The 23,736-nt window shown below is 43.3% G+C and overlaps 1 protein-coding gene across 1 annotated transcript in view; it reads right to left on the bottom strand.

Moving 5' to 3' along the window:
- lama1 (laminin, alpha 1) overlaps positions 1-22,036 on the bottom strand; it is a 45,449-nt gene extending 23,413 nt beyond the window's left edge. Inside the window, exons 1-21 of the mRNA XM_041961286.1 lie at positions 21,982-22,036; positions 17,733-17,903; positions 16,755-16,867; positions 15,126-15,177; positions 14,795-14,985; positions 13,768-13,947; positions 12,338-12,427; positions 12,136-12,253; positions 11,832-12,010; positions 10,040-10,133; positions 9,616-9,773; positions 9,199-9,339; positions 8,887-9,045; positions 8,640-8,741; positions 8,302-8,516; positions 6,674-6,785; positions 6,184-6,294; positions 5,928-6,055; positions 5,633-5,719; positions 5,343-5,554; positions 205-311 (exon numbers count right to left, since the gene is read on the bottom strand). Coding sequence (XP_041817220.1) covers positions 205-311; positions 5,343-5,554; positions 5,633-5,719; positions 5,928-6,055; positions 6,184-6,294; positions 6,674-6,785; positions 8,302-8,516; positions 8,640-8,741; positions 8,887-9,045; positions 9,199-9,339; positions 9,616-9,773; positions 10,040-10,133; positions 11,832-12,010; positions 12,136-12,253; positions 12,338-12,427; positions 13,768-13,947; positions 14,795-14,985; positions 15,126-15,177; positions 16,755-16,867; positions 17,733-17,903; positions 21,982-22,036 — 2,775 coding nt within the window. The remainder of the gene's footprint in view (positions 1-204; positions 312-5,342; positions 5,555-5,632; positions 5,720-5,927; positions 6,056-6,183; positions 6,295-6,673; positions 6,786-8,301; positions 8,517-8,639; positions 8,742-8,886; positions 9,046-9,198; positions 9,340-9,615; positions 9,774-10,039; positions 10,134-11,831; positions 12,011-12,135; positions 12,254-12,337; positions 12,428-13,767; positions 13,948-14,794; positions 14,986-15,125; positions 15,178-16,754; positions 16,868-17,732; positions 17,904-21,981) is intronic.
- Positions 22,037-23,736: the final 1,700 nt, after the last annotated feature.

Genomic DNA, 23,736 nt, shown 5'->3' with positions numbered 1-23,736 from the left:
TGATATTATTGAAGTAATAATAATTTCCAGCTTAAACATGAACTTATTTTAAATTAGTGGCTGTGATAATTTTCAGAATTGGAGATGTGTAAATATTAAAAATAATATATCATCAAAGGAAAGTGTGTATCTATTCAGACACTGTCACTGCTGACTATGGTGTGTGTGTGTGTGTGTGTGTGTGTGTGTGTGTGTGTGTCTCACCTGGCAGCGATCACAGGTATGTCCCGTCACGTTCTCTCTGCACAAACAACGACCTGTTGTGACATCACACACGCTGGAGACGGAGCCACTGACATCACAGCTGCACTCTGAGAGAAAGGGGGAGGGTCCACTGTCAGCCTGTCTCTGCGGCCCCACCCACTGCCACTGTGAGTCTGAAACCACGCCCATCCCTCCCATCCCATTTCTTAAATTTTTAATCTTTGTTTCTGAAACATTCTGTTGACGCTGCGATTTTAAAGGGTTGGCGAGCGAGACGTAGAAGAATCTACGGTGGCCCTAAAAGCACAAAAAACAAGACAGGCGCTCTCTAAAATCTGTGTTAGGTTTGTCTGTTCTGGGCTACTGGAGAAACATGGTGCTGCAACATGGTGGACTGAGGATGAGGATGAGGATGAGGGTTAGGATGGTGGACTGAGGATGAGGATGAGGGTTAGGATGGTGGACTTTGAGGATGAGGATGAGGGTTAGGATGGTGGACTTTGAGGATGAGGATGAGGATGAGGATGAGGGTTAGGATGGTGGACTTTGAGGATGAGGATGAGGGTTAGGATGGTGGACTTTGAGGATGAGGATGAGGATGAGGGTTAGGATGAGGATGTGCTCCCTCTGTAGATATAAAGACCTCATTCTAAGGCAATGAAAACACAGTTCTTAATTTCAAGTGATTATATAAACTGTACATTTACTTCACATTTAACAAACTTTAATGACCTCACCAGGGCTGAATGTTAATTTATCACTGAAGATTTCTATTTATTGATTTTCTGATGAGTGATCAGAAAAGTATGATCGATTTCTTTATGTGACCCTTCATCGGATTTATTATAACAGTCAATCCAGACAGACTTCATATTATTTAAGTGTTATTATGCAGTTTGATGATATCTAACTAGATAGTACCACACACACACACACACACACACACACACACACACACACACACACACACTCACAGTTGGGTTTCACTTTTGGGGAAATTACACAGACTTACATTCAATTCCTGCAAACTTACCTTAACCACTACTGGCCTAACCACAACCCCAACTTTACCCAAACCTTAACCAAGTCTGAAATTTAATGATTTACATTATGGAGAAGCATGTTTGTCCCCCTAAAGAAGGCAAGCCCCCACAATGTGACTGTGTAAACAGATTTATGTTGCCACAATATGAGGAATGCACATCCACACACACACACACACACACACACACACACACACACACACACACACACACTCAATCTGGTCTTTGTAGCAGCAGGAATGTTGATCTTTTCAAATCCAGATTAGATTCAAACTCTGACCTCTTTGTCCTGCTGTCACATGACGTGTCACTGTGTGTGTGTGTGTGTGTGTGTGTGTGTGTGAGAGAGAGAGACATTGTGGGGGGACTTGCCTTCCTAGTGAGGACAAATGCAGATCTGCATTACATTTTAGGATGAGTTAAGGTTAGGTTTAGGTTTAGATTTAGGTTTAATATTCCATATTCCAAGATGGCGGCGCGTGCGGACGCAGCGGCTCGTAGCTCCCGTGACCAACGCCAGGTCTCTCACCAACAAAATCGACGAGGTCCGTCTAAGGATAGTCTCTCGCCGGATGGACAGCTGTGTTACCGTTGTCACAGAGACCTGGCTGGACGACAACATCCCGGACGCAGCGGTGGAGATAGCGGGCCGCTCTCTGTTCCGGGCGGACAGGACTGCAGCTTCAGGTAAGAGCAGAGGCGGAGGCTTGGCGCTGTATGTACACAATGCCTGGTGTACAGCCACACGCACCGTCAGCACGTTCTGCTCTCCTGATTTGGAATACCTGGCGGTGAAATGCCGACCGTTCAAGCTGGTTAGAGAACTCTCGTCTATTGTTATTGTGGCCGCTTACATCCCACCGCGGGCTAATGCTAAGTTAGCATTAGAGGAGCTGTACTGCCTGATCAGCGGGCAGATGAACGACAACCCGGAGGCGGCCGTGATTGTGGCGGGGGACTTTAATCACGTTGAACTGAAGGCGGTGTTTCCCAAATTTCATAAGTACATAAAGTTTCCTACCAGAGACAGTAACATTTTGGATCAAGTTTACTGCAACATCCCTGCTGCTTACAAGGCTGTAGCAGCTCCACACCTGGGCATGTCAGACCACATCTCCGTGAAACTCATTCCTGCCTACAAGCCTCTGGCCTGCAGAACAAAGCCGACCACCAGGACAGTACAGATATGGACTGAGGAGGCCTCCTCTGCACTTCAGGACTGCTTCGAACTGACAGACTGGACTGTGTTCAGAGAAGAGGCAGACCTTGAGGAGTACACATCATCTGTATTGTCTTATGTTCAGTTCTGCACTGATGCTGTCCTCCCTGTTAAGACCATCACAGTGTTTCCCAACCAGAAACCATGGCTGGACAGCACAGTGCGGTCCCTGCTGAAAGCCCGGGATACTGCCTACAGATCTGGAGACAGGCTGGCTTATAGCAGGGCTCGAGCAGAGCTGAAGAAAGGAATCAAGCAGGCCAAGCTCCAGTACAAAAACAAAATTGAAGATCACTTCAAGAACAACAACCCACAGAGCATGTGGAGAGGCATCAGAACCATAACGGACTACAAGCCGAACACTCAGCTCACCAGCCACGACCCCGCCCTGCCTGACACCTTGAACAGCTTCTTTGCCCGCTTCGACACATCAGGCAGCAGAGAAGTCACACACCTACCCCGGCTGGAGGAGCAGCACCAGCCCCTCGTCCTGCAGCAGCACCAGGTGTCATCCACCCTGAGGAGGATCAACACCCGCAGAGCTGCAGGACCGGATAAGGTGTCAGGCAAGACTTTGAGGACATGCGCTGACCAGCCAGCAGGAGTGTTCCTGGACATTTTCAACCTGTCCCTGCAGCTGTCCACGGTTCCTGAGTGCCTCAAGTCCTCCACCATCATTCCGGTACCGAAGAAGACATCCATCACCTGCCTGAATGACTACCGGCCTGTTGCACTGACCCCGGTAATCATGAAGTGCTTTGAGCGGATTATTCTCAGGTACATCAGAGACTTCATCCCCTCGGACCTAGACAGCCTTCAGTTTGCTTACAGAGGGAATCGGTCCACAGAGGATGCTGTCTCCATCACCCTGCACACAGCCCTGACCCACCTGCAGCAGCCCAACACCTACGTCAGGATGCTATTTGTAGACTTTAGCTCAGCTTTTAACACCGTCATCCCAGACAAGCTGGCGCTGAAGCTACACACGGTGGGTCTGCCTGCGTCTCTGTGCCACTGGATCAGAGACTTTCTCACCAACAGGCCTCAGGTGGTGAGAATAGGGAACATCACATCATCCCCTCTGGTCCTCAGCACGGGCACGCCACAGGGTTGTGTGCTCAGCCCAGCCCTCTTCACCCTGTTTACTCACGACTGTGCTGCCATCCACCCCACCAACACAGTCGTGAAGTTTGCGGACGACACTACAGTAGTGGGTCTCATCTCAGATAACAACGAGACCCACTACAGAGAGGAGATACACCAGCTCACCCAGTGGTGTTCAGCCAACAACCTGGTGCTGAACACAGGAAAAACCAAGGAGGTCATTGTGGATTTCAGGAGGTCCAGGAAGACGGATCACGCCCCCCTCCTCATGGACGGAGAAGTGGTGGAGCGTGTGGACAACATCAGGTTCCTGGGCCTCCACATCTCATCTGACCTCTCCTGGTCCATGAACACCTCCCGCCTGGTGAAGAAGGCACAACAAAGGCTCTTCTTCCTCAGGAAGCTGAAACGGGCTGGACTCTCCTCTCGGTTGCTCGTTAACTTCTACAGGGCCACAATTGAAAGCATCCTCTGCCTCAGTGTGACAGTGTGGTACGGCAGCTGCACGGCACAGGAGAGGAAACAACTGGCACGGGTGGTTAAAACTGCACAGGGCATCGTGGGCTGCCCCCTCCCTGACCTAGACTCTATATATGAAGGTCGGGTCAGAAAGAGGGCGAGATCCATCGCCACGGACCCCAGCCACCCGGGCCACAGACTGTTTGTACCGCTTCCATCAGGAAAGCGGTACAGGAACATCCGCACCACCACTAACAGACTGAGGGACAGCTTCTTCCCCAGAGCTGTTAGAGCTATCACCCCCAGCAGCCCCTCACTGCAGTGAGAGACTGTGTGAACTGTGAACACTGCACACCGCACTTTACACCTACACCTACACCTCTACCTCCACCTGCACCTTCTGTGTACTTGACTTTTATGTACACACATATACTATAATTATATACATTTTAGTATATCAGCACATTTCAGTTTCATTGGCATATTTTATTCTGTCGGTACATTTCACTGTGTATATTTTATATTTTATTCTGCTTGTATATTTTATTCTGTTTGCACATTTCACTTCCATATTTTATTGTTTATTGTTTAGTATATTTTATTGCCTAAGTATATTTTCATTCTGTTATATTTTTAATTGCTTCACGAATATTTTTTTTTTTATTGCATGTTGGTTTATTTTATTTTATTGTAGTTATCTTAATTTTATTCACTCTTTCTAGTCTTATCTTTCTTACCATCTAACATGGGGGTTGCAACGAAAATTTCATTGACATGTGCAATGACAATAAAGACTCTTGAATCTTAGGTTAAGGTAAGGGTAAGGGTCGGGCAGGTAGTGCTCATGGTTAGAGTCAGGGTAAGTCTCCAGGAAATGAATGTAAGTCTGTGTAGTGTCCCCAAAAGTGATGGAATGTGTGTGTGTGTGTGTTCAGCACACTCTTGTTTTCACATAATTCCTGAACCAGCTGAACCTTCAAGAGTCCAGTAGGATAATTCAGCTCTTGTTCAAACTGATGAATGACCTCTCAGGTCTGGGGCCTCTTCCTCACCTGTTACCTGCTTCTTACCAAAACCTGAACAAATTCAAACCATGTGAGTCTGCAGACTGTCATGGCAGAAACAATGAGTTTTAGTTATCGTGCTTAGTTATTATATTTAGTTATTTAAGTGGCCACTGGGTGGCAGAACTATGTTTGGGTTTTTGGTCTCATTGACAGCAAGAACTGCCTGTGAGACAAAACCGAGGGCAAACAAAGTTGGCGATTTGTCCCCACCAGTGATGTCACATCAGGTATGGGTGTGTGTCTCACCCTGACAGTCCTTGGCGTGCATGGCGTCTCCATAGTAACCAGGCTGACAGACCTCACAGTGTCTCCCAGCAGTGTTGCCAAGGCAACGCAGACACTCCCCAGTGATGGTGTCACAGTGCCCTGCCTCGCTGATGTTTACGTTACCGTGACAGTGACAGCGGACACAGGCCCCACCCAAAACTTGTGGGTTACCATAGAAGCCACTGGCACACCTGGACACACAGACAGACATGTCAATGCAGGTTGAGTGTTTCTGATCATCAGTGGATCAGTCGATCGATCACCCTCACCTCTCACAATTGGTTCCTGTGTATCCCTCCTGACACTGATCACATGACACCTGGCCAGATGCCTCCAGAACACAGGTGGGACTGAAACTGAAAACCACACAGGTATTCATACTTACAAACGTATTTTCAATAAACTCAGTTTCTTATACTCGATACTATTAAAGCGGGATAGATATATTATAGGACCCCCCCTGGAAGACGAGATGATTTGTTGTAATAGATAAATGAACCTTAACCTTGAGAATCACAAATTGTCAAATCTACTTTATATTAATAAAGTTTTAGTTTGAGTCACCTGTTGGATGGCTCTGTCAGTGGACATGGACACAACCGACAGTCATCTGCTGTCCCCTCTGTGGCGTCGCCATAGAAACCAGGAAGACACTGATCGCAGTGAGGACCAGTGGAATTATGGGTACAATCCTGAGAGACAGACACACAGAAGGTAACAGTTTGCTGTAAATGTTTGAGAGAGTCGTCCATGTTTAATCCATGTTTAATCCATGTTTATCAGTTATTTTCTTTTATTGATCACGTTTGTTCAAACTCACCAAACAAACTCCATTAATGTCACACTCTGTGGCGTGGTCGTTGCATTCACACTGCATACAGTTCCCTCCAAACAAAACTCCTCCCACCCTGTAGAAACCTGGCAGACATGCCTAAAACACACACACATACACACAACACAGAGAAACACACACACATACACACAACGCAGAGAAACACACACACATACACACAACACAGAGAAAACACACACACATACACACAACGCAGAGAAACACACACACATACACACAACACAGAGAAACACACACACATACACACAACACAGAGAAAACACACACACATACACACAACACAGAGAAAACACACACATACACACAACACAGAGAAACACACACACATACACACAACACAGAACAAACACACACACATTCACGAAATACAGAAAAAATACAAAAATATATGAAATACTAAAAACTGAAGAAACAGGTTTTTAACTGAACTAACAGTTAAATGAAGTGAACAGCTGACCTCACAGGAAGTGCCAGTGTAACCCCACGGACATTCACACATCTCCACGGCAACCGCCTGAATGCCAGAAACTGAGCCAGAGTCAGCAAAGTCCAGAGACACTGAACTGAGACTGAGAGACAAACAGAGAGAGAGACAGGCAGACAGACAGACAGAGAGAGAGAAAGAGAGACAGACAGAGAGCGAGGTGAGACAGAGAGAGACAGGCAGACAGACAGAGAGAGAGAGAGACAGACAGAGAGACAGACAGACAGACAGACAGAGAGAGAGAAAGAGAGACAGACAGAGAGCGAAGTGAGACAGAGAGAGACAGGCAGACAGACAGAGAGAGAGACAGACAGACAGAGACAGACAGACAGACAGACAGAGAGAGAGAAAGAGAGACAGACAGAGAGCGAGGTGAGACAGACAGAGAGACAGACAGACAGACAGAGAGACAGAGAGACAGACAGACAGACAGAGAGACAGAGAGACAGACAGACAGAGAGAGAGAGGCAGACAGACAGACAGACAGACAGACAGAGAGAGAGAGAGAGACAGAGAGACAGGCAGAGAGACAGACAGAGAGAGAGAAAGAGAGACAGACAGAGAGCGAGGTGAGACAGAGACAGACAGACAGACAGACAGACAGACAGAGGGACAGACAGACAGAGGGACAGAGGGACAGGGGGAGAGAGATATATTAGTTTCATTTGCAGTATGAAGACTCTCATCCGACAACAGTGACATCTTCTTGCAGCCCCTCCCAGAGGATTCAGAGTTGTTCCCAGGCCTGGTGGGATATATGATCCCATTAATGTGTTCTGATCCCCCCCGGGGGCCAGACACCCTGCTCATTCTGGCAGTTTGGATCCACCATCTTCTTTCAGGACTTACACACCTCCAGACTGAACAAACGGGTAAATACCTGCACATTGTAACATCCATTGTGTGTACTGTCTACTGCCTCAGTGTTCTTTCAGTATTTTGTTTACATTTTTGCCTTATTTGACTTATTGTTGAGTTTTTTGTTTGTTTGCTTTTTTCCCTTTTGTCTTTTTTATGTCATTTTTTTCTTTCTCCTATGTGAGGACATGGAGAGCTGTGTTTAACGAACACAGACAACTCTCTTATTCTGGTTATATGAAGAGTGAATGGCTAACCCATACTACCACGGCACATGTAGACCGGATGAACAAACTCCCATCATCCCTTCAGTGTCACTGCAGACAGCTGGTACATTTATCCAAGACCAGGACAGCCATCAGTCCTCCTTAATCTGGTGTTCAACGACCAGCCAGTCTCTGTTCAGGGGCCAGGAGGCTGAGCTGAGACAGTTGGAGCTCTGGTTTCCTTTTTTTAAATGTGAAACACCACCTTAGTCTGCAGGTCCAGGTCCAGGTTCAGTGTCTAGAAGACACTGAAGAGTCAACCAGCATAGCCCAACAATGTCAAGAGCTTTCAGACTCTCAGGGTGAATTCATCCACATCTGGTGCCACTGAGTTGTTTAACTGCCTCAGTGACCTCAACCAAAGAAATGGACGAGACTTCCCCCCCGAGTCAGTCAGCTTTAGGAGTTCCTCAAAGTCCTCTTTCCAAACACGGATGACTGATTTCATCGCATGTAGCCACATTACTTTGTTCTCACCGTATCGGCCCGCTGGCAGAGATGTTCAGGTGAACTCTGACTGTCAGTGATGTCACGTCAGCGAGGACTGACAGCAGGTCATCACGGGTGATGTGAGTGCCTGTCTTTATGTCGAGGAATTGCCACTCAGCAATCACAATGGTAACAAGGCGCTCTGCCAGTGGAGAGAGGAAGAGGAGGAGAGGAGGAGAGAGACGAAGAGCCCGACCATTTCCCTGTAAACAAGAGAGAGAGAATCGTTACGAGTTTTTAATGATAAATGTAATCCCAACTTGTTTTATGTCATATTTAACGTACTACAACCTCTTAAATATTTGATTTTAAAAAGTTTTTATCACCTCGATGACGATGTCAGAGTCGGCGGGGAGAGAATGGTCTTCATTGTCCAAGGGGATGTCGTAAAGCACCGTGTATTTCAGGAAACCTCCATAGGAGATGAGCTAGAAACAGACAGGAAGACAGACAGTCAGACAAAGAACAGAAAGACAGACAGACAGTGAGACACACACACACACACACACACAGGGACAGGTTCCTGTTCACTGACTCATGGAATAATGACCAAATATGGAAATGGTAGCAGACCTTGTTGCCAAGGAACCTGTCGGGCGCTGTCCACGACAGCACTTGTTGGTAGGCGTGGCCAGAGGAGATGTTGCTGGGGATGGTGAGGTCGTTGCCATGGACAACAGAGGGGGTGTGGATGGACAGAGAGGGTTGGAGCAAAGCATCTCTATGAAACACCTGAAAAAAAATCCTCATTATCACAACTCCATATCTACAGAAAAAAACAATGTAGCGCTGTATTACCTGAGTACATGTCTGTGTTTGTGTGTGCACAGGTGCGCACAGATACACAGTACGTTACCCACGCACAGTTATGTCTGTGTGTGTTACCTGAGCCGTGGACCAGGCGGAGCTCTCGCAGACATCAGAAACACCGAAGCAGAAACAGTCTGTGCAGCCGAGTGGATGATTCTCCTGCAGGTTGTAGAAACCCGGCTTACACAGATCACAGTGAGCTCCCATCACGTTCATCTGAGAAAAAGAGAACAGGTGAGACCTCGGAAAACAGGTGAGATATCAGAGAGAGGATCAGCTTTAAAGAGTGATCAAGAACTGTGTGGTTGAATAAAACTTTATCAGTTATCATCTTTCCCTGACATGTAAATAAACCTTCCAATAACTGAAGCTGGAAGATTAAATGTCACCATCTGTTTATGAAACCACATCCTGTTTACACCAGCACAGACTGGGGCACCCTGGTCAGGTGACCCTCGTATAGTATGTACAGTATGATGTCACTGGTTTTACCTTGCAGATGCAGGGGCTGCAGGGGTCTGTGTTGATGCTGCCGGAGAGGTTACACTCACATCGAACACACAGAGGAAAATCTCTGTATCCAAACGCACAACGATCGCACTGTCGACCTGTAAAACCCTCCTTACACACACACTGACCTGCAGACACACCTACGCACGCACGCACACACACACACACACACACACACACACACACACACACACAATTAGAGCTACTATATAACTTAACTGACGCTGTATTGACTGTAATAATGGCAACAACAACAACCACAACAACAGTACAAATAGTGACTTGTAAATACGCACAAACATGTTTATGTAGATATATATGTATACAATACAATACAATACAATACAACGCTTGAAATATACAAGTTTACATTAAATGTTATGATAATACTAATGATAATAATGACCTGGCTGTGTGTCGTCTCTGGTGCAGACTGAAGACTCTGATCCTCTCAGATCACAGTTACACTCAACACAAGGAGAGTCTGAATATGGAGAAACCTACATTCACACACACACAAACATGCAACACGCAAAACAATAGTTATATCGGTGAAAATATGCTTGAAATGACTCTGATGTAAATTTATGGTTACATACAAACAGCAGAACACCTACTTCATTATAAAGTCTGTCAGGCTACGGTGCATCTGGTATAGAAATGTAACTACACGTCAGGGCGACAGCCTTAACTGAGATATCATGATAGATAGATAGATATACTTTATTTATCCCAAGCTGGGAAATTGCAGTATCTCAGTATATCATGTGGACAGAAGAGCTGCGATTGTCTGGTTGTGTTTTCCCTGCCATGTTTAAGATAAGATAAAATAAGGTCCAAACTTTCTTAATCCCAGGCCAGGGATATTAAACTGTTACATGCAGCAAACAATAAAAGATTGACATCGGAAGACCAAAAGAGTCAATGAAAAAAGGTATACAGAATAATAGAATAATAATAGAATAATAATAGAATAGACAATCAGACATGTTAATGTACATTATGTACAAAGAGTATGAGAATACTGCTGCCACAAAGCCACAAAATACATGCTGCCTTCAGATTAACAATAATAATAATAAATAGTGTTACTACTACTGCACAGAAGAAGAAAATAAACAAAACTGTAAGAAATATGTAATATTGCACAATATGTAAAGCAGGCATCTCAAACTGATTCCATAAAGGGCAGCGTGGCTGCAAGTTTTCATTCCAACCAAGGAGGAGCACACCAGGCTGGAATCAATTAATCAGCTGATCTCAGTCTTCAGCTGATAACTAAGTGATCCCTTGATGTTGATTGGTTGGCCTGATGTGCTCCTCCTGGGTTGGAATGAAAACCTGCAGCCACGCAGCCCTTTATGGAATCGGTTTGAGATGCCTGATGTAAAGGATATGAGCGTATGTTGGCATAAATGACATTATGTTCAGTGATGCTGGTTTGTGATGCTGTGGCTGCTGCCCTGAATGAACGTTAACAGAGCGATGACGTGGCGTTCAGTTATCAGCTGTAGAGTTAAGGAATTACAATGAAACAATAACTTTACTGTTCCCCAGTGGGGCAATGGGATATGCAGCAAATATACAGTGGAAATATTTAGTGGAAGTCTGAGGAAGGAACCAGATGGCAGAAACTGAAACTCCTGAAGTTCAGGATGCAAACGTCAGAAAACATAGAGTCTTATTTCTTACGGAATTGTTGGAAAGATCCTGCAGGGTTTCTTTTGCAGTACCAGTTATTCTACTGCATTAACCACCTTATTAACTACACTGTTGTGTTTAATCTTGAGAGATTGATACCGGTAGATAATAAGAAAGTGAGTGAGCACAGACTCAATAAAAGCCTGATCATCGTCATCACGGTCCTGTACACCTGGAACTGGAGAGTTTAGAGGGACCCATTCAACTTTAAAAATGAAAAAAATAGTCAACAAAGGACCATGAAAAAATGTCCTCCTTGTTTAGTAGGCTCACTGTGACGGTACCATCAGCCAACTTCAGGATGCGATTGTTTTCATACATCGGAACATTTACTTTTGTTGCGGCTGTTTTGTTGTGTACTTGTAATTTTTTAGAATATTTTAAAGAAGGTAATCGTACTTGTACTGAAGTAATTTTAAAGCACTGATAAACCAGTTTGTCTGCTCACTTATCTCTGACTGCTTAGACAGGTAATTACTTGAAGTATTTGTCAGTACCTCAGCAGGTCTGTAGTATCCAGCGATGCAGGTTTCACAGTTAACGCCAGCGGTGTTTTGTTGACAGTTGATGCAGACTCCGCCTCCCCGACGAACGCCACGAGTGTTTAAACTCAAAAAGAGTTCAGAGACAGTCTGATTGTAGAAACAGTCAACTGCTTTGTTGTGACAGTTACATTCTGCGGGACAGACAGGTGAGGGACAGACAGGTGAGGGACAGACAGGTGTGAGGAACATAAGTAAACAAATGACCAGCCAGTGTGTTTAAGGGTGATTCCATTTTTTTGTCCACTCTGTTACTTACTTTCACATGTGTTTCCCTCTGAGACAGTTCCTGGTTGCCATGGCTGCTGGTGGTAACCCGGGCAACACTCGTTACAGCTCTCGCCACAGGTGTTGTGTTCACACACACACTGCAGCTTCTGTTGACACACACACAGAACAGTTTTTATCAAATGTCAGAGCATGTACACAGTGAACAGGTGTACAGATGTGTGTTTTGTTACCTTGGTAACATGGTCCAGTGGGCAGCTTTGCGCATGGCCGTAACAGATACACATTCCGCCTACAGATATGTCTTTAATGGAATAATAATACTGAAAGACAAAATATTAATTGCACGATGAAACATAAAATAAACAACACATTTAATGAATTGATAATAAAAATTATAATAAAGTGCTACTGAAAAAGACAGCTGCAACACTTCCCCAGATTTCTGCTGTAATCTGTAAAGGCAGAAGCAACAGATGTTGTGGAGCAACCAATAATTCTAAACACTGAGTCGACCCAGCATTGAGCCCCATTCATTTCCAGTGTTTCCCAAGCACGTTTGCTGGTATGCTGATGAAGTGACTGCATTTTCTGATCTATAAACATTAGTCGACCTCTCTGGAATCTAGCTAATAGTGGAATTTTCTGCAGCCAACTTCGGGTAGTGTTTATAACCAGCAGCACTTCACTTGCTACCACATCCAGATGTCAGCTGGCCTACATTTACCTCAGATTAATTGCAGTTATTGCCTTTTGCTCTCATAAGTTCATCTTCGGTAATGAGCTTTGTTGTTAAAGTTGGTAACTTGTGAAATATGTATACGTATAATTACAGATTACTTTCTTTGTCCACTTTAGTTGTCTGCTTCTGTTTGTCTGCATCTTTAATTTTGTGTGTTTTTGCATATGTGATCGTGTGTGTGTGTTCAGTCTGGGGTTATATATATCACTTCCAATAGCAACAGCATGGTTGGGGGAACAGATTGAACACGAGTGCTTGGCTGTGGGCGTCAGGTATAAACACCTCATCTATGACCAGGTTTCAGACCCAGTCCGACATGATGGGAGTATGATTATGAAAAGAGACTTGCCCTAACACTTGTTTGCCTTTCCCGGCCTGCTTTCTGCCATCTTTCTGTTTGTGTAGGAGGCCCTAAATGTTTTGCTAAATGCAGCTGGTGACCAAACTTTGGCTCAAATTGAGCAGTTGCTGGCACTCATTGACATTTAAGGGAGTATCTTCACATAAAATAACACAACACGATAAAAATATTATTGCATGCATGCTTGAAATATATTTTATGCTATAGGTATCGCCCCCTTTCCGTCCAAAACTAAACACAGAAAAAGTGGCTGATGCTGTCGTTCTGCGACTCCCCAGAAAAAATGCTGTCATGTACTGTATGATGAAGGTAAATGGTGTCAGTATTATTATTAATCAATTTGCATCATGCATAAATAGGAAGATTGCTCCAAATATAGTCACTACCACTGTCTGTCGCACCTGAAACCATCAAACATGTGACAGCATGGATGTCTCTGGAACTATTGAGAGGTGCATGAACCATGTGACCGTGTGGAACCACACCATGTTCATAATGTGGACACACAGCTCATCCACAAAACATTAAGAACTGCCTGTCTCTCCGGCAGCCTGTCTCACCCTTCGGGTGACGATGGGGTCGATGTCTCGGGGGTCACGGGCGCTCAGGGTCATCAGGTCGGCATTGAGCGTTCTGATTCGCTGTAGCCTCAGTCTGATGTAACGAGCTGATGTGAAGTTCAGGAGGTCAGAGGTCAAATCGTCTGCCCCAGGTCGGCCGTTAATCAGAGAGGTGTGGATCTGAGAGAGAAAGACAGCAGAGAGAGAAAGATGGGTCAGAGAGAGAGGGGGGCAGAGAGACAGAGAGAGAGGGACAGAGAGACAGAGAGAGGGTCAGAGAGACAGAGAGAGAGGGACAGAGAGACAGAGAGAGGGTGAGAGAGACAGAGAGAGAGGGGGACAGAGAGACAGAGAGAGGGACAGAGAGAGGGTCAGAGAGACAGAGAGAGGGACAGAGAGACAGAGAGAGGGACAGAGAGACACAGAGAGAGAGAGAGGGGGACAGAGAGACAGAGAGAGGGACAGAGAGACAGAGAGAGAGAGAGAGGGAGACAGACAGAGAGACAGAGAGAGGGTCAGAGAGACAGAAAGAGAGGGGGACAGAGAGACAGAGAGAGGGACAGAGGGACAGAGAGAGGGAGAGAGGGAGACAGACAGAGAGACAGAGAGAGGGTCAGAGAGACAGAAAGAGAGGGGGACAGAGAGACAGAGAGAGGGACAGAGGGACAGAGAGAGGGACAGAGAGACAGAGAGAGAGGGGGACAGAGAGACAGAGAGAGAGAGAGGGTCAGAGAGACAGAGAGAGGGACAGAGAGACAGAGAGAGAGAAAGAGAGAGAGAGACAGACAGACAGACAGAGAGAGAGGGTGAGAGAGACAGAGAAAGAGGGGGACAGAGAGACAGAGAGAGGGACAGAGAGACAGAGAGAGGGTCAGAGAGACAGAGAGAGAGAGGGACAGAGGGACAAAGAGAGAGGGACAGGTCAAATAGAAACACAGGTGAGAGAGTATATACGGAGAGACAGGTAAAGAGAGAGATACACAGATGAAGAGAAAGACAGGTGAGACAAACAGACAGACAGTCTCACCTCTCCATGTTCCAGAGGGTTCAGTCTGGAGTAGTAAGACGTGCAGATGACTTCTGTGTCAGTCTTGTAGGTCGGCGGTCCGAGTCGTGGCGTCACGTTGTAACGAGACAAACACTCAGAGTCACTGATGGCATAAAACTGCCAGGGGTCAAAGGTCACACCGTCTAGAGAGCGTTCCAAGATCCAGTTACCTAATGGAGAGGCAGACAGGTCAGTCGGACAGACAGGTCAGTCAGACAGACAGGTCAGTCAGACAGACAGGTCAGTCAGGCCGAGTTCAGATCAGAGTTTGGTGTTAAAAACAACAGTTTCAGGCACAGACTGGTCTCACCTGGCCGGGGAGAGTTAGCTGCCTTGATGATGATGTAGGCGACTTGAAAAACCTGAAGAGACAGAAAAACAGTCAGTACAGTTACCTGTGCTGTGTTCCCCTGGTTACTGTGAACATGTTCACCTGCAGCAGACGTTCCTCTGTACTCTGACTTCCTTCTCTGAACAATAGATCAGGTGTGTAGCTACTTACTTCCTCTTGATTACTTCACAGTTAATATGAACAGCAGTGATTACAGCAAACACTGTTTGAACACATTCATAATGTAAAACTAATATAATCATAACAATTCTAATTATTTTTCTATGTCACATTCACACAGTCAGAAACATTTATATGTAGTTGCTGCTGTTGCCTGGCACTATGAATACACCAATACAGTGTCTGTGCGCTCTGCATTACACTGCTCAGACTTTTCCATTCTGAATAGAAATGCCTCTAAATCTACTCTGACTGAATGTGCACTGCAAATTATACACACACACACACACACACTTATAATAACACTGTGCTGTGATTTGTTCACTGGTTGCCGCGGAAACACTGCTGCTGATGGCCAGCAGGGTGGGAATCAAACCATTGAACTGTCTGCTCTGCAGTGTTGAGACTGTGAAGTTCATCATTATCACTTCCCCCAGTTTTGTGGACTAATGATGTGGCGTGGGTATGTGAGGCTGGGGGTGGGGTTTTGTGTGTGCTCTCTCTGACAGTATCTGTGTGGCCTGCGGGTTGGGGGAGGAGCTGGCTGCACACACCTGTGCCTGATCTTCATCAGGAGCTTACTTAAGGCGGGCCGGCCTGTGTTCTCGCTGCCAGATTGTCACCGCTTTGTGGTAGATCGTTCGCTATGTGCCTCAGAGAATTGCCAATTGTGTTTTCCTGTACTTGCCTGTGTTCTCTATATTCAGCTCGTTACTCTCAAGCCACCCAGCACCTGTACCAGTCAGCTGCGCCACACGGCCTACCTTCTTTGCCACCTGCTTGCTTGCCTCACCTGCCTTCCCTGTGTCTGGAGACACCACCTCAACCAACTCCTCCGCTGCCTAAATGACTTTAACCTCGCCACCTTTCCCACGTCTGTTGTCTGCATTTTGGGCCCTGCTCCCTCGCCTCGTCACAAATATATATTTTATTTTCTGGAAGCAATAGAATTTAATTACCATAAAACTGAAACACCAGACGTGTTTAAATTAACCCGAAAGCTTACAGCAGTCTTAGCCTTCCAAGGATGTGTGGCATGAGGACAAACTTAAAGTACATAGACAGGCAGGGTACTACAGAGGTCAGATGAGCTCGTCAGTTCATCCCAGTCACAGTATGGAAACACTGCCGATCGCTGCCGATAGAAAAAAATACTCGAATCCATTCAAATCTTGAAAACAACAGATTGAAATGTGAACTGTTTCACACAGTTCTTACATCATTTTCATCACTCTCTCTCACACACACACACACTCACACACCTCGAGGTTAAAACTATACTGCCTGCCTTTATAATTATATTAAATTTATATTTAAAAATAGCCTGAACACCTGGAGAGGTGTGTGTGTGTGTGCATGTGTGTGTATGTATACAGTACGTGTGTATGACTAAATGTATACTGTATACTGTATATACATGTGTGTTACCTGTTTGAGGTCCAGTGTGATGGTGATCCAGTGAAACTGTCGTCCGTTCTTGATACTTGGACTTTGCCACCACTGATTCGTCCCATCAATGGCATTTGTGATTGGATGACGCTCTGAATAGCAAACACAAATACTGTTACTTCTATGACTACTTACTACTGTGAAGTACTGTTAGTGTACTGTCATGTAGTACGAATGTGTACTCTGATAAATGGTACTTCATTGATGATGTGAAACATGATAAAGTGCAGGAGGAATAACTGACAAAATCAATATTCAGCCTGATGTGTTCAGAGTGATCAGTTATCAGAGTGATCGATGGTTTATCTGATGGATTATAGTTTGTTCCTCAGCTGTTGATTTCTTGTTGATTTGTGTCTGTTTCGCTGAACACGAATGATAAGTGATGATGTTTGGTGTGTGTATCAAAGCCTGTTTCTTCCTCTGTGCCATAGAGCTCCATCATTGTCCAAAAACTTATAAAAAAGATGTCCATGAGCCACACTGTTGCTCTGGGTAATGATCATAAGAAACAAATAGAAAAACACCAGACTGATCCTTTAAACTACAGCTTCTATGCTTTTCTAAGAAGTCCTCGCTCAGACTTGATCCAAGATCAAACTTGTTCACGGAGTGACTCTCTGAGAGCTCATCGGTGGCAAACTGTTCAGAGGAGAGGAGGACTCAGAGTAGAAAGAGTGACTGGAGCAGAGGAGAAAATGGTGGAAAGAGAAAGATCCAGAGAAATATTCTAACCCTAACCTTGAAATGGGGCCAATCATAAAAGTTTCAGTCCCTTCCTTGCTTGGAGTTGCTCTGAGAATTGTTCCCAAATCACTCATAAGCTACGACCCCTTGCTAGAATTGTTTAGGCTGAGTTAGGGTTTCTCTGAGAGTCCAGTCAGGATGTTTGTGAATGCAGCTTATGGTTTTAAAGTAAACTGGATGTGCAGTTCAAAGTGGACTCTGGTTTTGTACCTTTGGACAGGACGGAGTTGGCATCACATTTCGGGCAGTGTGGGTTCTTGATCGGTCGTCCTGGAACGTGTTCGACCAGTTTACAGTAAACTTCAGGTTCTGGATCTCCACATGTTGCGTTGCTGCTGATCTCTGCGTTACTGGCTAGGTTCAAGATGGCTGGGAACAGACCTGAAACACACCGCTAACTGTTAGCATCCTGAGACACATCCCTAACTGTCAGCATTCTGAAACACATTGCTAACTGTTAGCATTCTGAAACACATTGCTTACTGTCAGCATTCTGAAACACATTGCTAACTGTTAGCATTCTGAAACACATTGCTAACTGTCAGCATTCTGAAACACATTGCTAACTGTCAGCATTCTGAAACACATTGCTAACTGTTAGCATTCTGAAACACATTGCTAACTGTTAGCATTCTGAAACACATTGCTAACTGTCAGCATTCTGAAACACATTGCTAACTGTTAACATCCTGAAACACATTGCTAACTGTTAACATCCTGAAATAACAGGTAAGCAATAAAACCATCATTTGCCTGAATAACTCTGAGTTTAAATTAAATGGTTGCATTAATTATTGAAAGAATGAATGAATGAGTGAATGATTGAGGGAATGAATAAAACAGTAAATGAATAAAGATGAATGAACGGGGAGTGAATGAGTGGAATTAATGAACGACTGGATGTTCTTTGTGTTTTAATACACACAGTCAGCAGGGCCTCAGACAGATCAGGTGTGTCCGCAGGTAAAGTCACTGCTTAGTCACTGTCTGAAACCTCATGCTTACAAGATCACTTCCTGAGGCTGTGTCATGTGACACTGTTTGATCATGTGACAAAGGGTCTACATGTAACAACAGGACGTTTGGTACAGACTTGATTTTGTGTTATAGGAGAACCTGTTTGCCTGTTTGATTCCAACCTGAAACGCTTTTATGTTGCTTCTTATCCAGTACATAAACACCAAAATTAAAGAAAAACAAATGACACACACATGTTTAATATTTGAACTTAACTCAACTTAAAATCTCCTTCAGAGTCAGAAACAGAAAATCTCTGCCTCCATCTGTCCTTTTCCATACTCTCACCATCTCTCGCACTGGAGAGCAGAGCAACGAGCTGCTGCTGAGAGCAGCTCTGTTCAAAACTGACTCAAGACTGACTAACCCCAAACTGGAAAACCATCATCATCATCATCACTACCATCTTATCTTGGCCCTTGATAGGATAAAGTCTCCCCATGCCAAGTGTAGCCATACATGTGTGTAGAAGTAAAAGTGTATGCAAGCATGTGTGTGCCTGAAAATATAACAGACGTGTACAAGGGAAACATATATGAACAAGTACAACGATCAGAAAATGTTAATAATTTTATTTAAATTAAAATGTTTTTGTTATATATTTTTTGAAAAAAAACTAAAAATGATCAGGGTGAAACATCCTGTTGACACAGACAACCTTTGCTCTTTTGTTCATGTGTTAAAGGTCAAACTGATCACTGATACACTCATTATCTAACTGATTGATGAACTGAATGATCGTCCCCTTATTCTACACTGATTAAATTACAACTTGTTAAATGTATTCAGAAGGTGACGAGTCTCAAATTTAGATGAAACAGTTTTTTCTGGCTGTTCTTCAACCACCATGAAATCAGTTTGTTGTGTCTGTTTCTTCACCTTGAACACACGAAGGTCCGTCAATAACAGACTCTGTTTCAATACGAGTAATTTTCATTACAAAATCTTTTCAACTTGAAGTCAGAGAAAGCAAAAGTAAAGTTAAAACTACATCCTAAGAATCGTCCTTCACCTTTTCAAAGTTTCAACATTTACAGAAACTCTCTCTCTCACACACACACACAGAGATGTTAATTACTGTTGTGTGTGATCAGCTGTCGAGGTGTGATAATATCAACTGGGTGGTCCACACACACACACACACACACACACACACAATCATTTGTTGTGGGAACACACAGACCTTCAGATCTTCAGACCTTCAAACTGTCTCTACATGAAGACGTCAAAATAAGAGCTAAAACACTTTTCATTTAAAAACAACCACCAGAGTCTGCATGTGTTTTAGTAGAGATGTCTGTGCACAGTGGAACAACTGAACAACATAAAGACAAATAAATCTCTGCGTTTCTATGGGTTGCCTCACCCTTACCTTAACCCTTAAGTCATCACACTAAACTTTAATGATTTACATTATGGGGACTGTCCACAATGTGACAGTGTAAACACAGTTATGTCCCCACAACTAGAGTAATACATGTCCACACATGCATACACACACACACACACATTGACTCCATACCAAAACTGATCTACAATCAGATTTCAGCTGCAGATAAAACACTGACACGCTGAGTCATGAGACACGATCAGACTGATTTCATGATTCATACATATAAAGCTTTCACGCTAAACCTTCAGTGATTGAAGCTGCTGTCTATCTATCTATCTATCTATATATCTATCATAGCTATCTATATCTATCTATCTATATCTCTATCTATCTATCTATCTATATATCTATCATAGCTATCTATATCTATCTATCTATCTATCTATATCTCTATCTATCTATCTATATATCTATCATAGCTATCTATATCTATCTATCTATCTATCTATATCTCTATCTATCTATCTATCTATATATCTATCATAGCTATATCTATCTATCTATCTATCTATATCTATATCTCTATCTATCTAAAGTCCACATAGTTTATTCATTCAGTGTATGTTGGAATGTGTTAAATCATTCTGTTGATGTTCAGATTGACCTCTGACCCATCCCCCATCAACACACACACACACACACACACACACACACACACACACACACACACACTCAGATGTGAGAAGTATGCAGCTCTGTGAGGGAGGTATTGTAGTGGAGGTGTGGTAATGTGGGTGAGGGGGCTTTAGGGTTTTTGAACAGGAGGGGGAGTAAAGAGGAAGCGGGCGGAGTGTGATTGTTAACAGTAATTATCACTCCCTCGCTCTTTCTCACACACACACACACACACACACACACAGCAGGACATGCAGTCTGGCTGTCTGACGATCCTCATTAATATGTTTATCAGCACACACACACTGATCACTTGCTGATTCATCGATAAATGATTAAGTCATTTCTGTATTAGTTCTTTTAATACTTATTTCCATGCAGTATTCATAAAACCAACACAATCTTATAATCAAAAGTTTTCGGATTCTACTGTAGTAAAAACAAGTTTTACTGCAGTAAAACCAAACTCAACTGCAGTAAAACTACACTGGGTAAAACATCTGCCACAAGTGAAATCAGTCCAAATGTAAACTTCTGATTGTGATTACTCAAGAAACACCAACTAAAAACATAAATCCTGAATCGTCGTGTCTCTCTGGACTCATGTGTCAGCGCTAATCAAACTACAAGACATCACATCTGTGGCTGTAACACCAACACAATCACAAAGCCTGTCAGACACAACTGAGGGGGAAACACTGCTCTCTTCATTAGATATAATTAAAACAATCAATTTCATAGTTAAAGTCATTTCTTTATCATTTGAATCATCAGTGTAAATAAAAAGGTTCAAAGTGTCTGAAATCTGGAAATTCATCCCTTCAGACAAAGTTTAAATAAAGTCAGACACACAGAGCAAGCTAACATTCGCAGCTAACAACGGGAACAGCTAATGGAGGTAAGGTCTTCTCCTGCTGTTCGACTGGTCGAGATCTGCAGTCAGTAATTCAAACTAACAGGAGGCTTCATGTAGAAGCTCTCTGTGAAATAAGAATCAGTCAGACAGAGAACAGATTCGTTTGAACTGTTTTTCTTTAAACAACTGAACATGTGTGAAGCCTTACTTTTTTCTCTGAAAAACTGAACCTGAAGTTTTCAGTCGTCAAAACTGAATAATGTGGATTCACAACAAACAGCAGGACTTTAAAATAAACACACAAAAAGAGTAAGAATCAGTTTCTGTGATAAAATATTCAAACTTTACATTATTAATAAAAAACATTTTAATCTGACTGTTCAGTTGATTATTTGATCTTTTCAGAGTGACAATGATAAAACAGGTATTCTGATAAATCTGTAAGCGAAAGATAACGATACGATCATGATTTTTTGAAATCACTGAGACAAAAAAGTTTGTGAACTCAGACGGATTGAGTAGAAGTCAGTAGAAGTTAACAGAAAAGCAAATAAGTCCATACAAAAAAAGATCCTCACCTCTCTGTTGAGCTGCAGCATGTTCCAGCAGCAACAACAGCAGCAGCATCTTCATCTCTGCAAATACAACTCAAACCCAGAGTAACTGGTCTCAAACCAGTAACGTCTGTGTTAACTGGCAGAAAGAGTCGAGTGAAGAGGAATGTGTTGTTGCAGAGTCTGTGTTGGCATGCCACAGTGACTCTGCCTCTCTCCCTCTCTCATTCATTCAGCTCAATAAGAGGAGGGGGTGGGGGTGGTGGACTGTACCAACTGATCTGGTGATGGGGGGTTGCCTCCTGAGGAATCATTCTGCTGGTTTCTTTCTGTTGGAGTTTAAATATTGAAAATGCTTCTCATGTTTCTGAACAATGAAAATAATGGAAACAAAGATTTATCTCTGTTTAGTGTTTTTGTTGTTTTGTGTTTGATTTATTAAATTTCACTTTGACCATATTTTATCATTTACACAAAGATTTGACTGAGATGTATTTTGATATTGTTTGATTTTAAATTGACCCCCACAGATCTGAACCTACAGACCAATTGTCTGTGAACATACAGTCAAAGTCAAAGTCAGCTTTATTGTCAATTCTGCAGTACGTACAAGACAAACAGGGAATCAAAATGATGTTACTCTCAACCTCTGTGACAGAAATAAATAAACTGCAATCTAAACAATGACACACTAAGAATAGACAGGCAGTTATAGTAGAGCAAATGTACATGGTAGTGCAAACAGAAAGTTAGCTTATCGTCTGGTGGTGATTAAAGTACAGTCCTCTTAGGCTGGTTTAGGAAGTCAGGCTGTACGAGCCAATGTTTCCAGCTGTGACGTTTTCATGAAAGTAATGAAAAACAATTAATTGAGAATGAAAAGAAGCAAACTGTTGACTTGAATGAACGTTTTATCACCAAAGGTTTCCAGTTCAGACACTACTTATTACTCATTGACCATGATTGAATCATCAATCTCAAGAAGTCGGTGAAGCTACAGAAACACTGAACAGTTGATCAATCATCATTGTTTAAATGTTCATCTTAAAAGTGATAATATAACACAATGAACAATGAAGTAAAATAGTTTTGTCTGAGAAAACTGACAGAATTATAGATTATATGAAATTCTCTTTCTTATATGAAATTATATTGAATGAAAATGGTCATTTAAATGTGAATTTATTATTTTGTTATGAAATCCAATTTATTTATTTCAGCAGGTGGAGATCTCAAAATGTCTTTTTCAGTGGAGCCTTGCGTAGGATATCAATAATGCAAAAACAGCGGCCTACTCCTTTGTGTCTTCGCTCATTCAGCTGAAACTATTGTCTCAGCTGGGGGCGTGAGGGGGTGTTACATCTTTGAGTGGGGAGGGTGTATGTGTGAGTGTGTTTGTCTGTGTTTTGTAAGTTCTCGTGTTGAAGTGTTCAAAAATATTAGTCTGTGTCTCTCAGACACCTCAAACAGGAAACCAAGGAAAGCACCAACTATATTTATCCTGCCTGCATTTTACTTTGTTTGAAATGTAAGTAAATCAATCACGCAACCAGTAAAGAGAATAATAAGTTTTTTCTAAGATATGTTTTAAGAAATTAGTGAGTTTATTTTGCGTGTGCATTTGTGCTTTGATAGCTCCTCCTAATGGCCACAGTCAATGGGAAAAGACGGCATTTGTTGTCATCCATCTGCACAATGAGGACAGAAATCATGTCTCTCCTGGTCCAAAAAGTGGTCTAAATTGAGACAACCATGTGCAAGCATAATATATAACAAAAA

This window comes from Chelmon rostratus, chromosome 20, assembly GCF_017976325.1.
Source record: "Chelmon rostratus isolate fCheRos1 chromosome 20, fCheRos1.pri, whole genome shotgun sequence".
Lineage (NCBI taxonomy): Eukaryota > Metazoa > Chordata > Actinopteri > Chaetodontiformes > Chaetodontidae > Chelmon > Chelmon rostratus.
The sequence above is the reverse complement of the archived record's forward strand: the minus strand, read 5'-3'. Positions and strand labels throughout refer to the sequence as shown.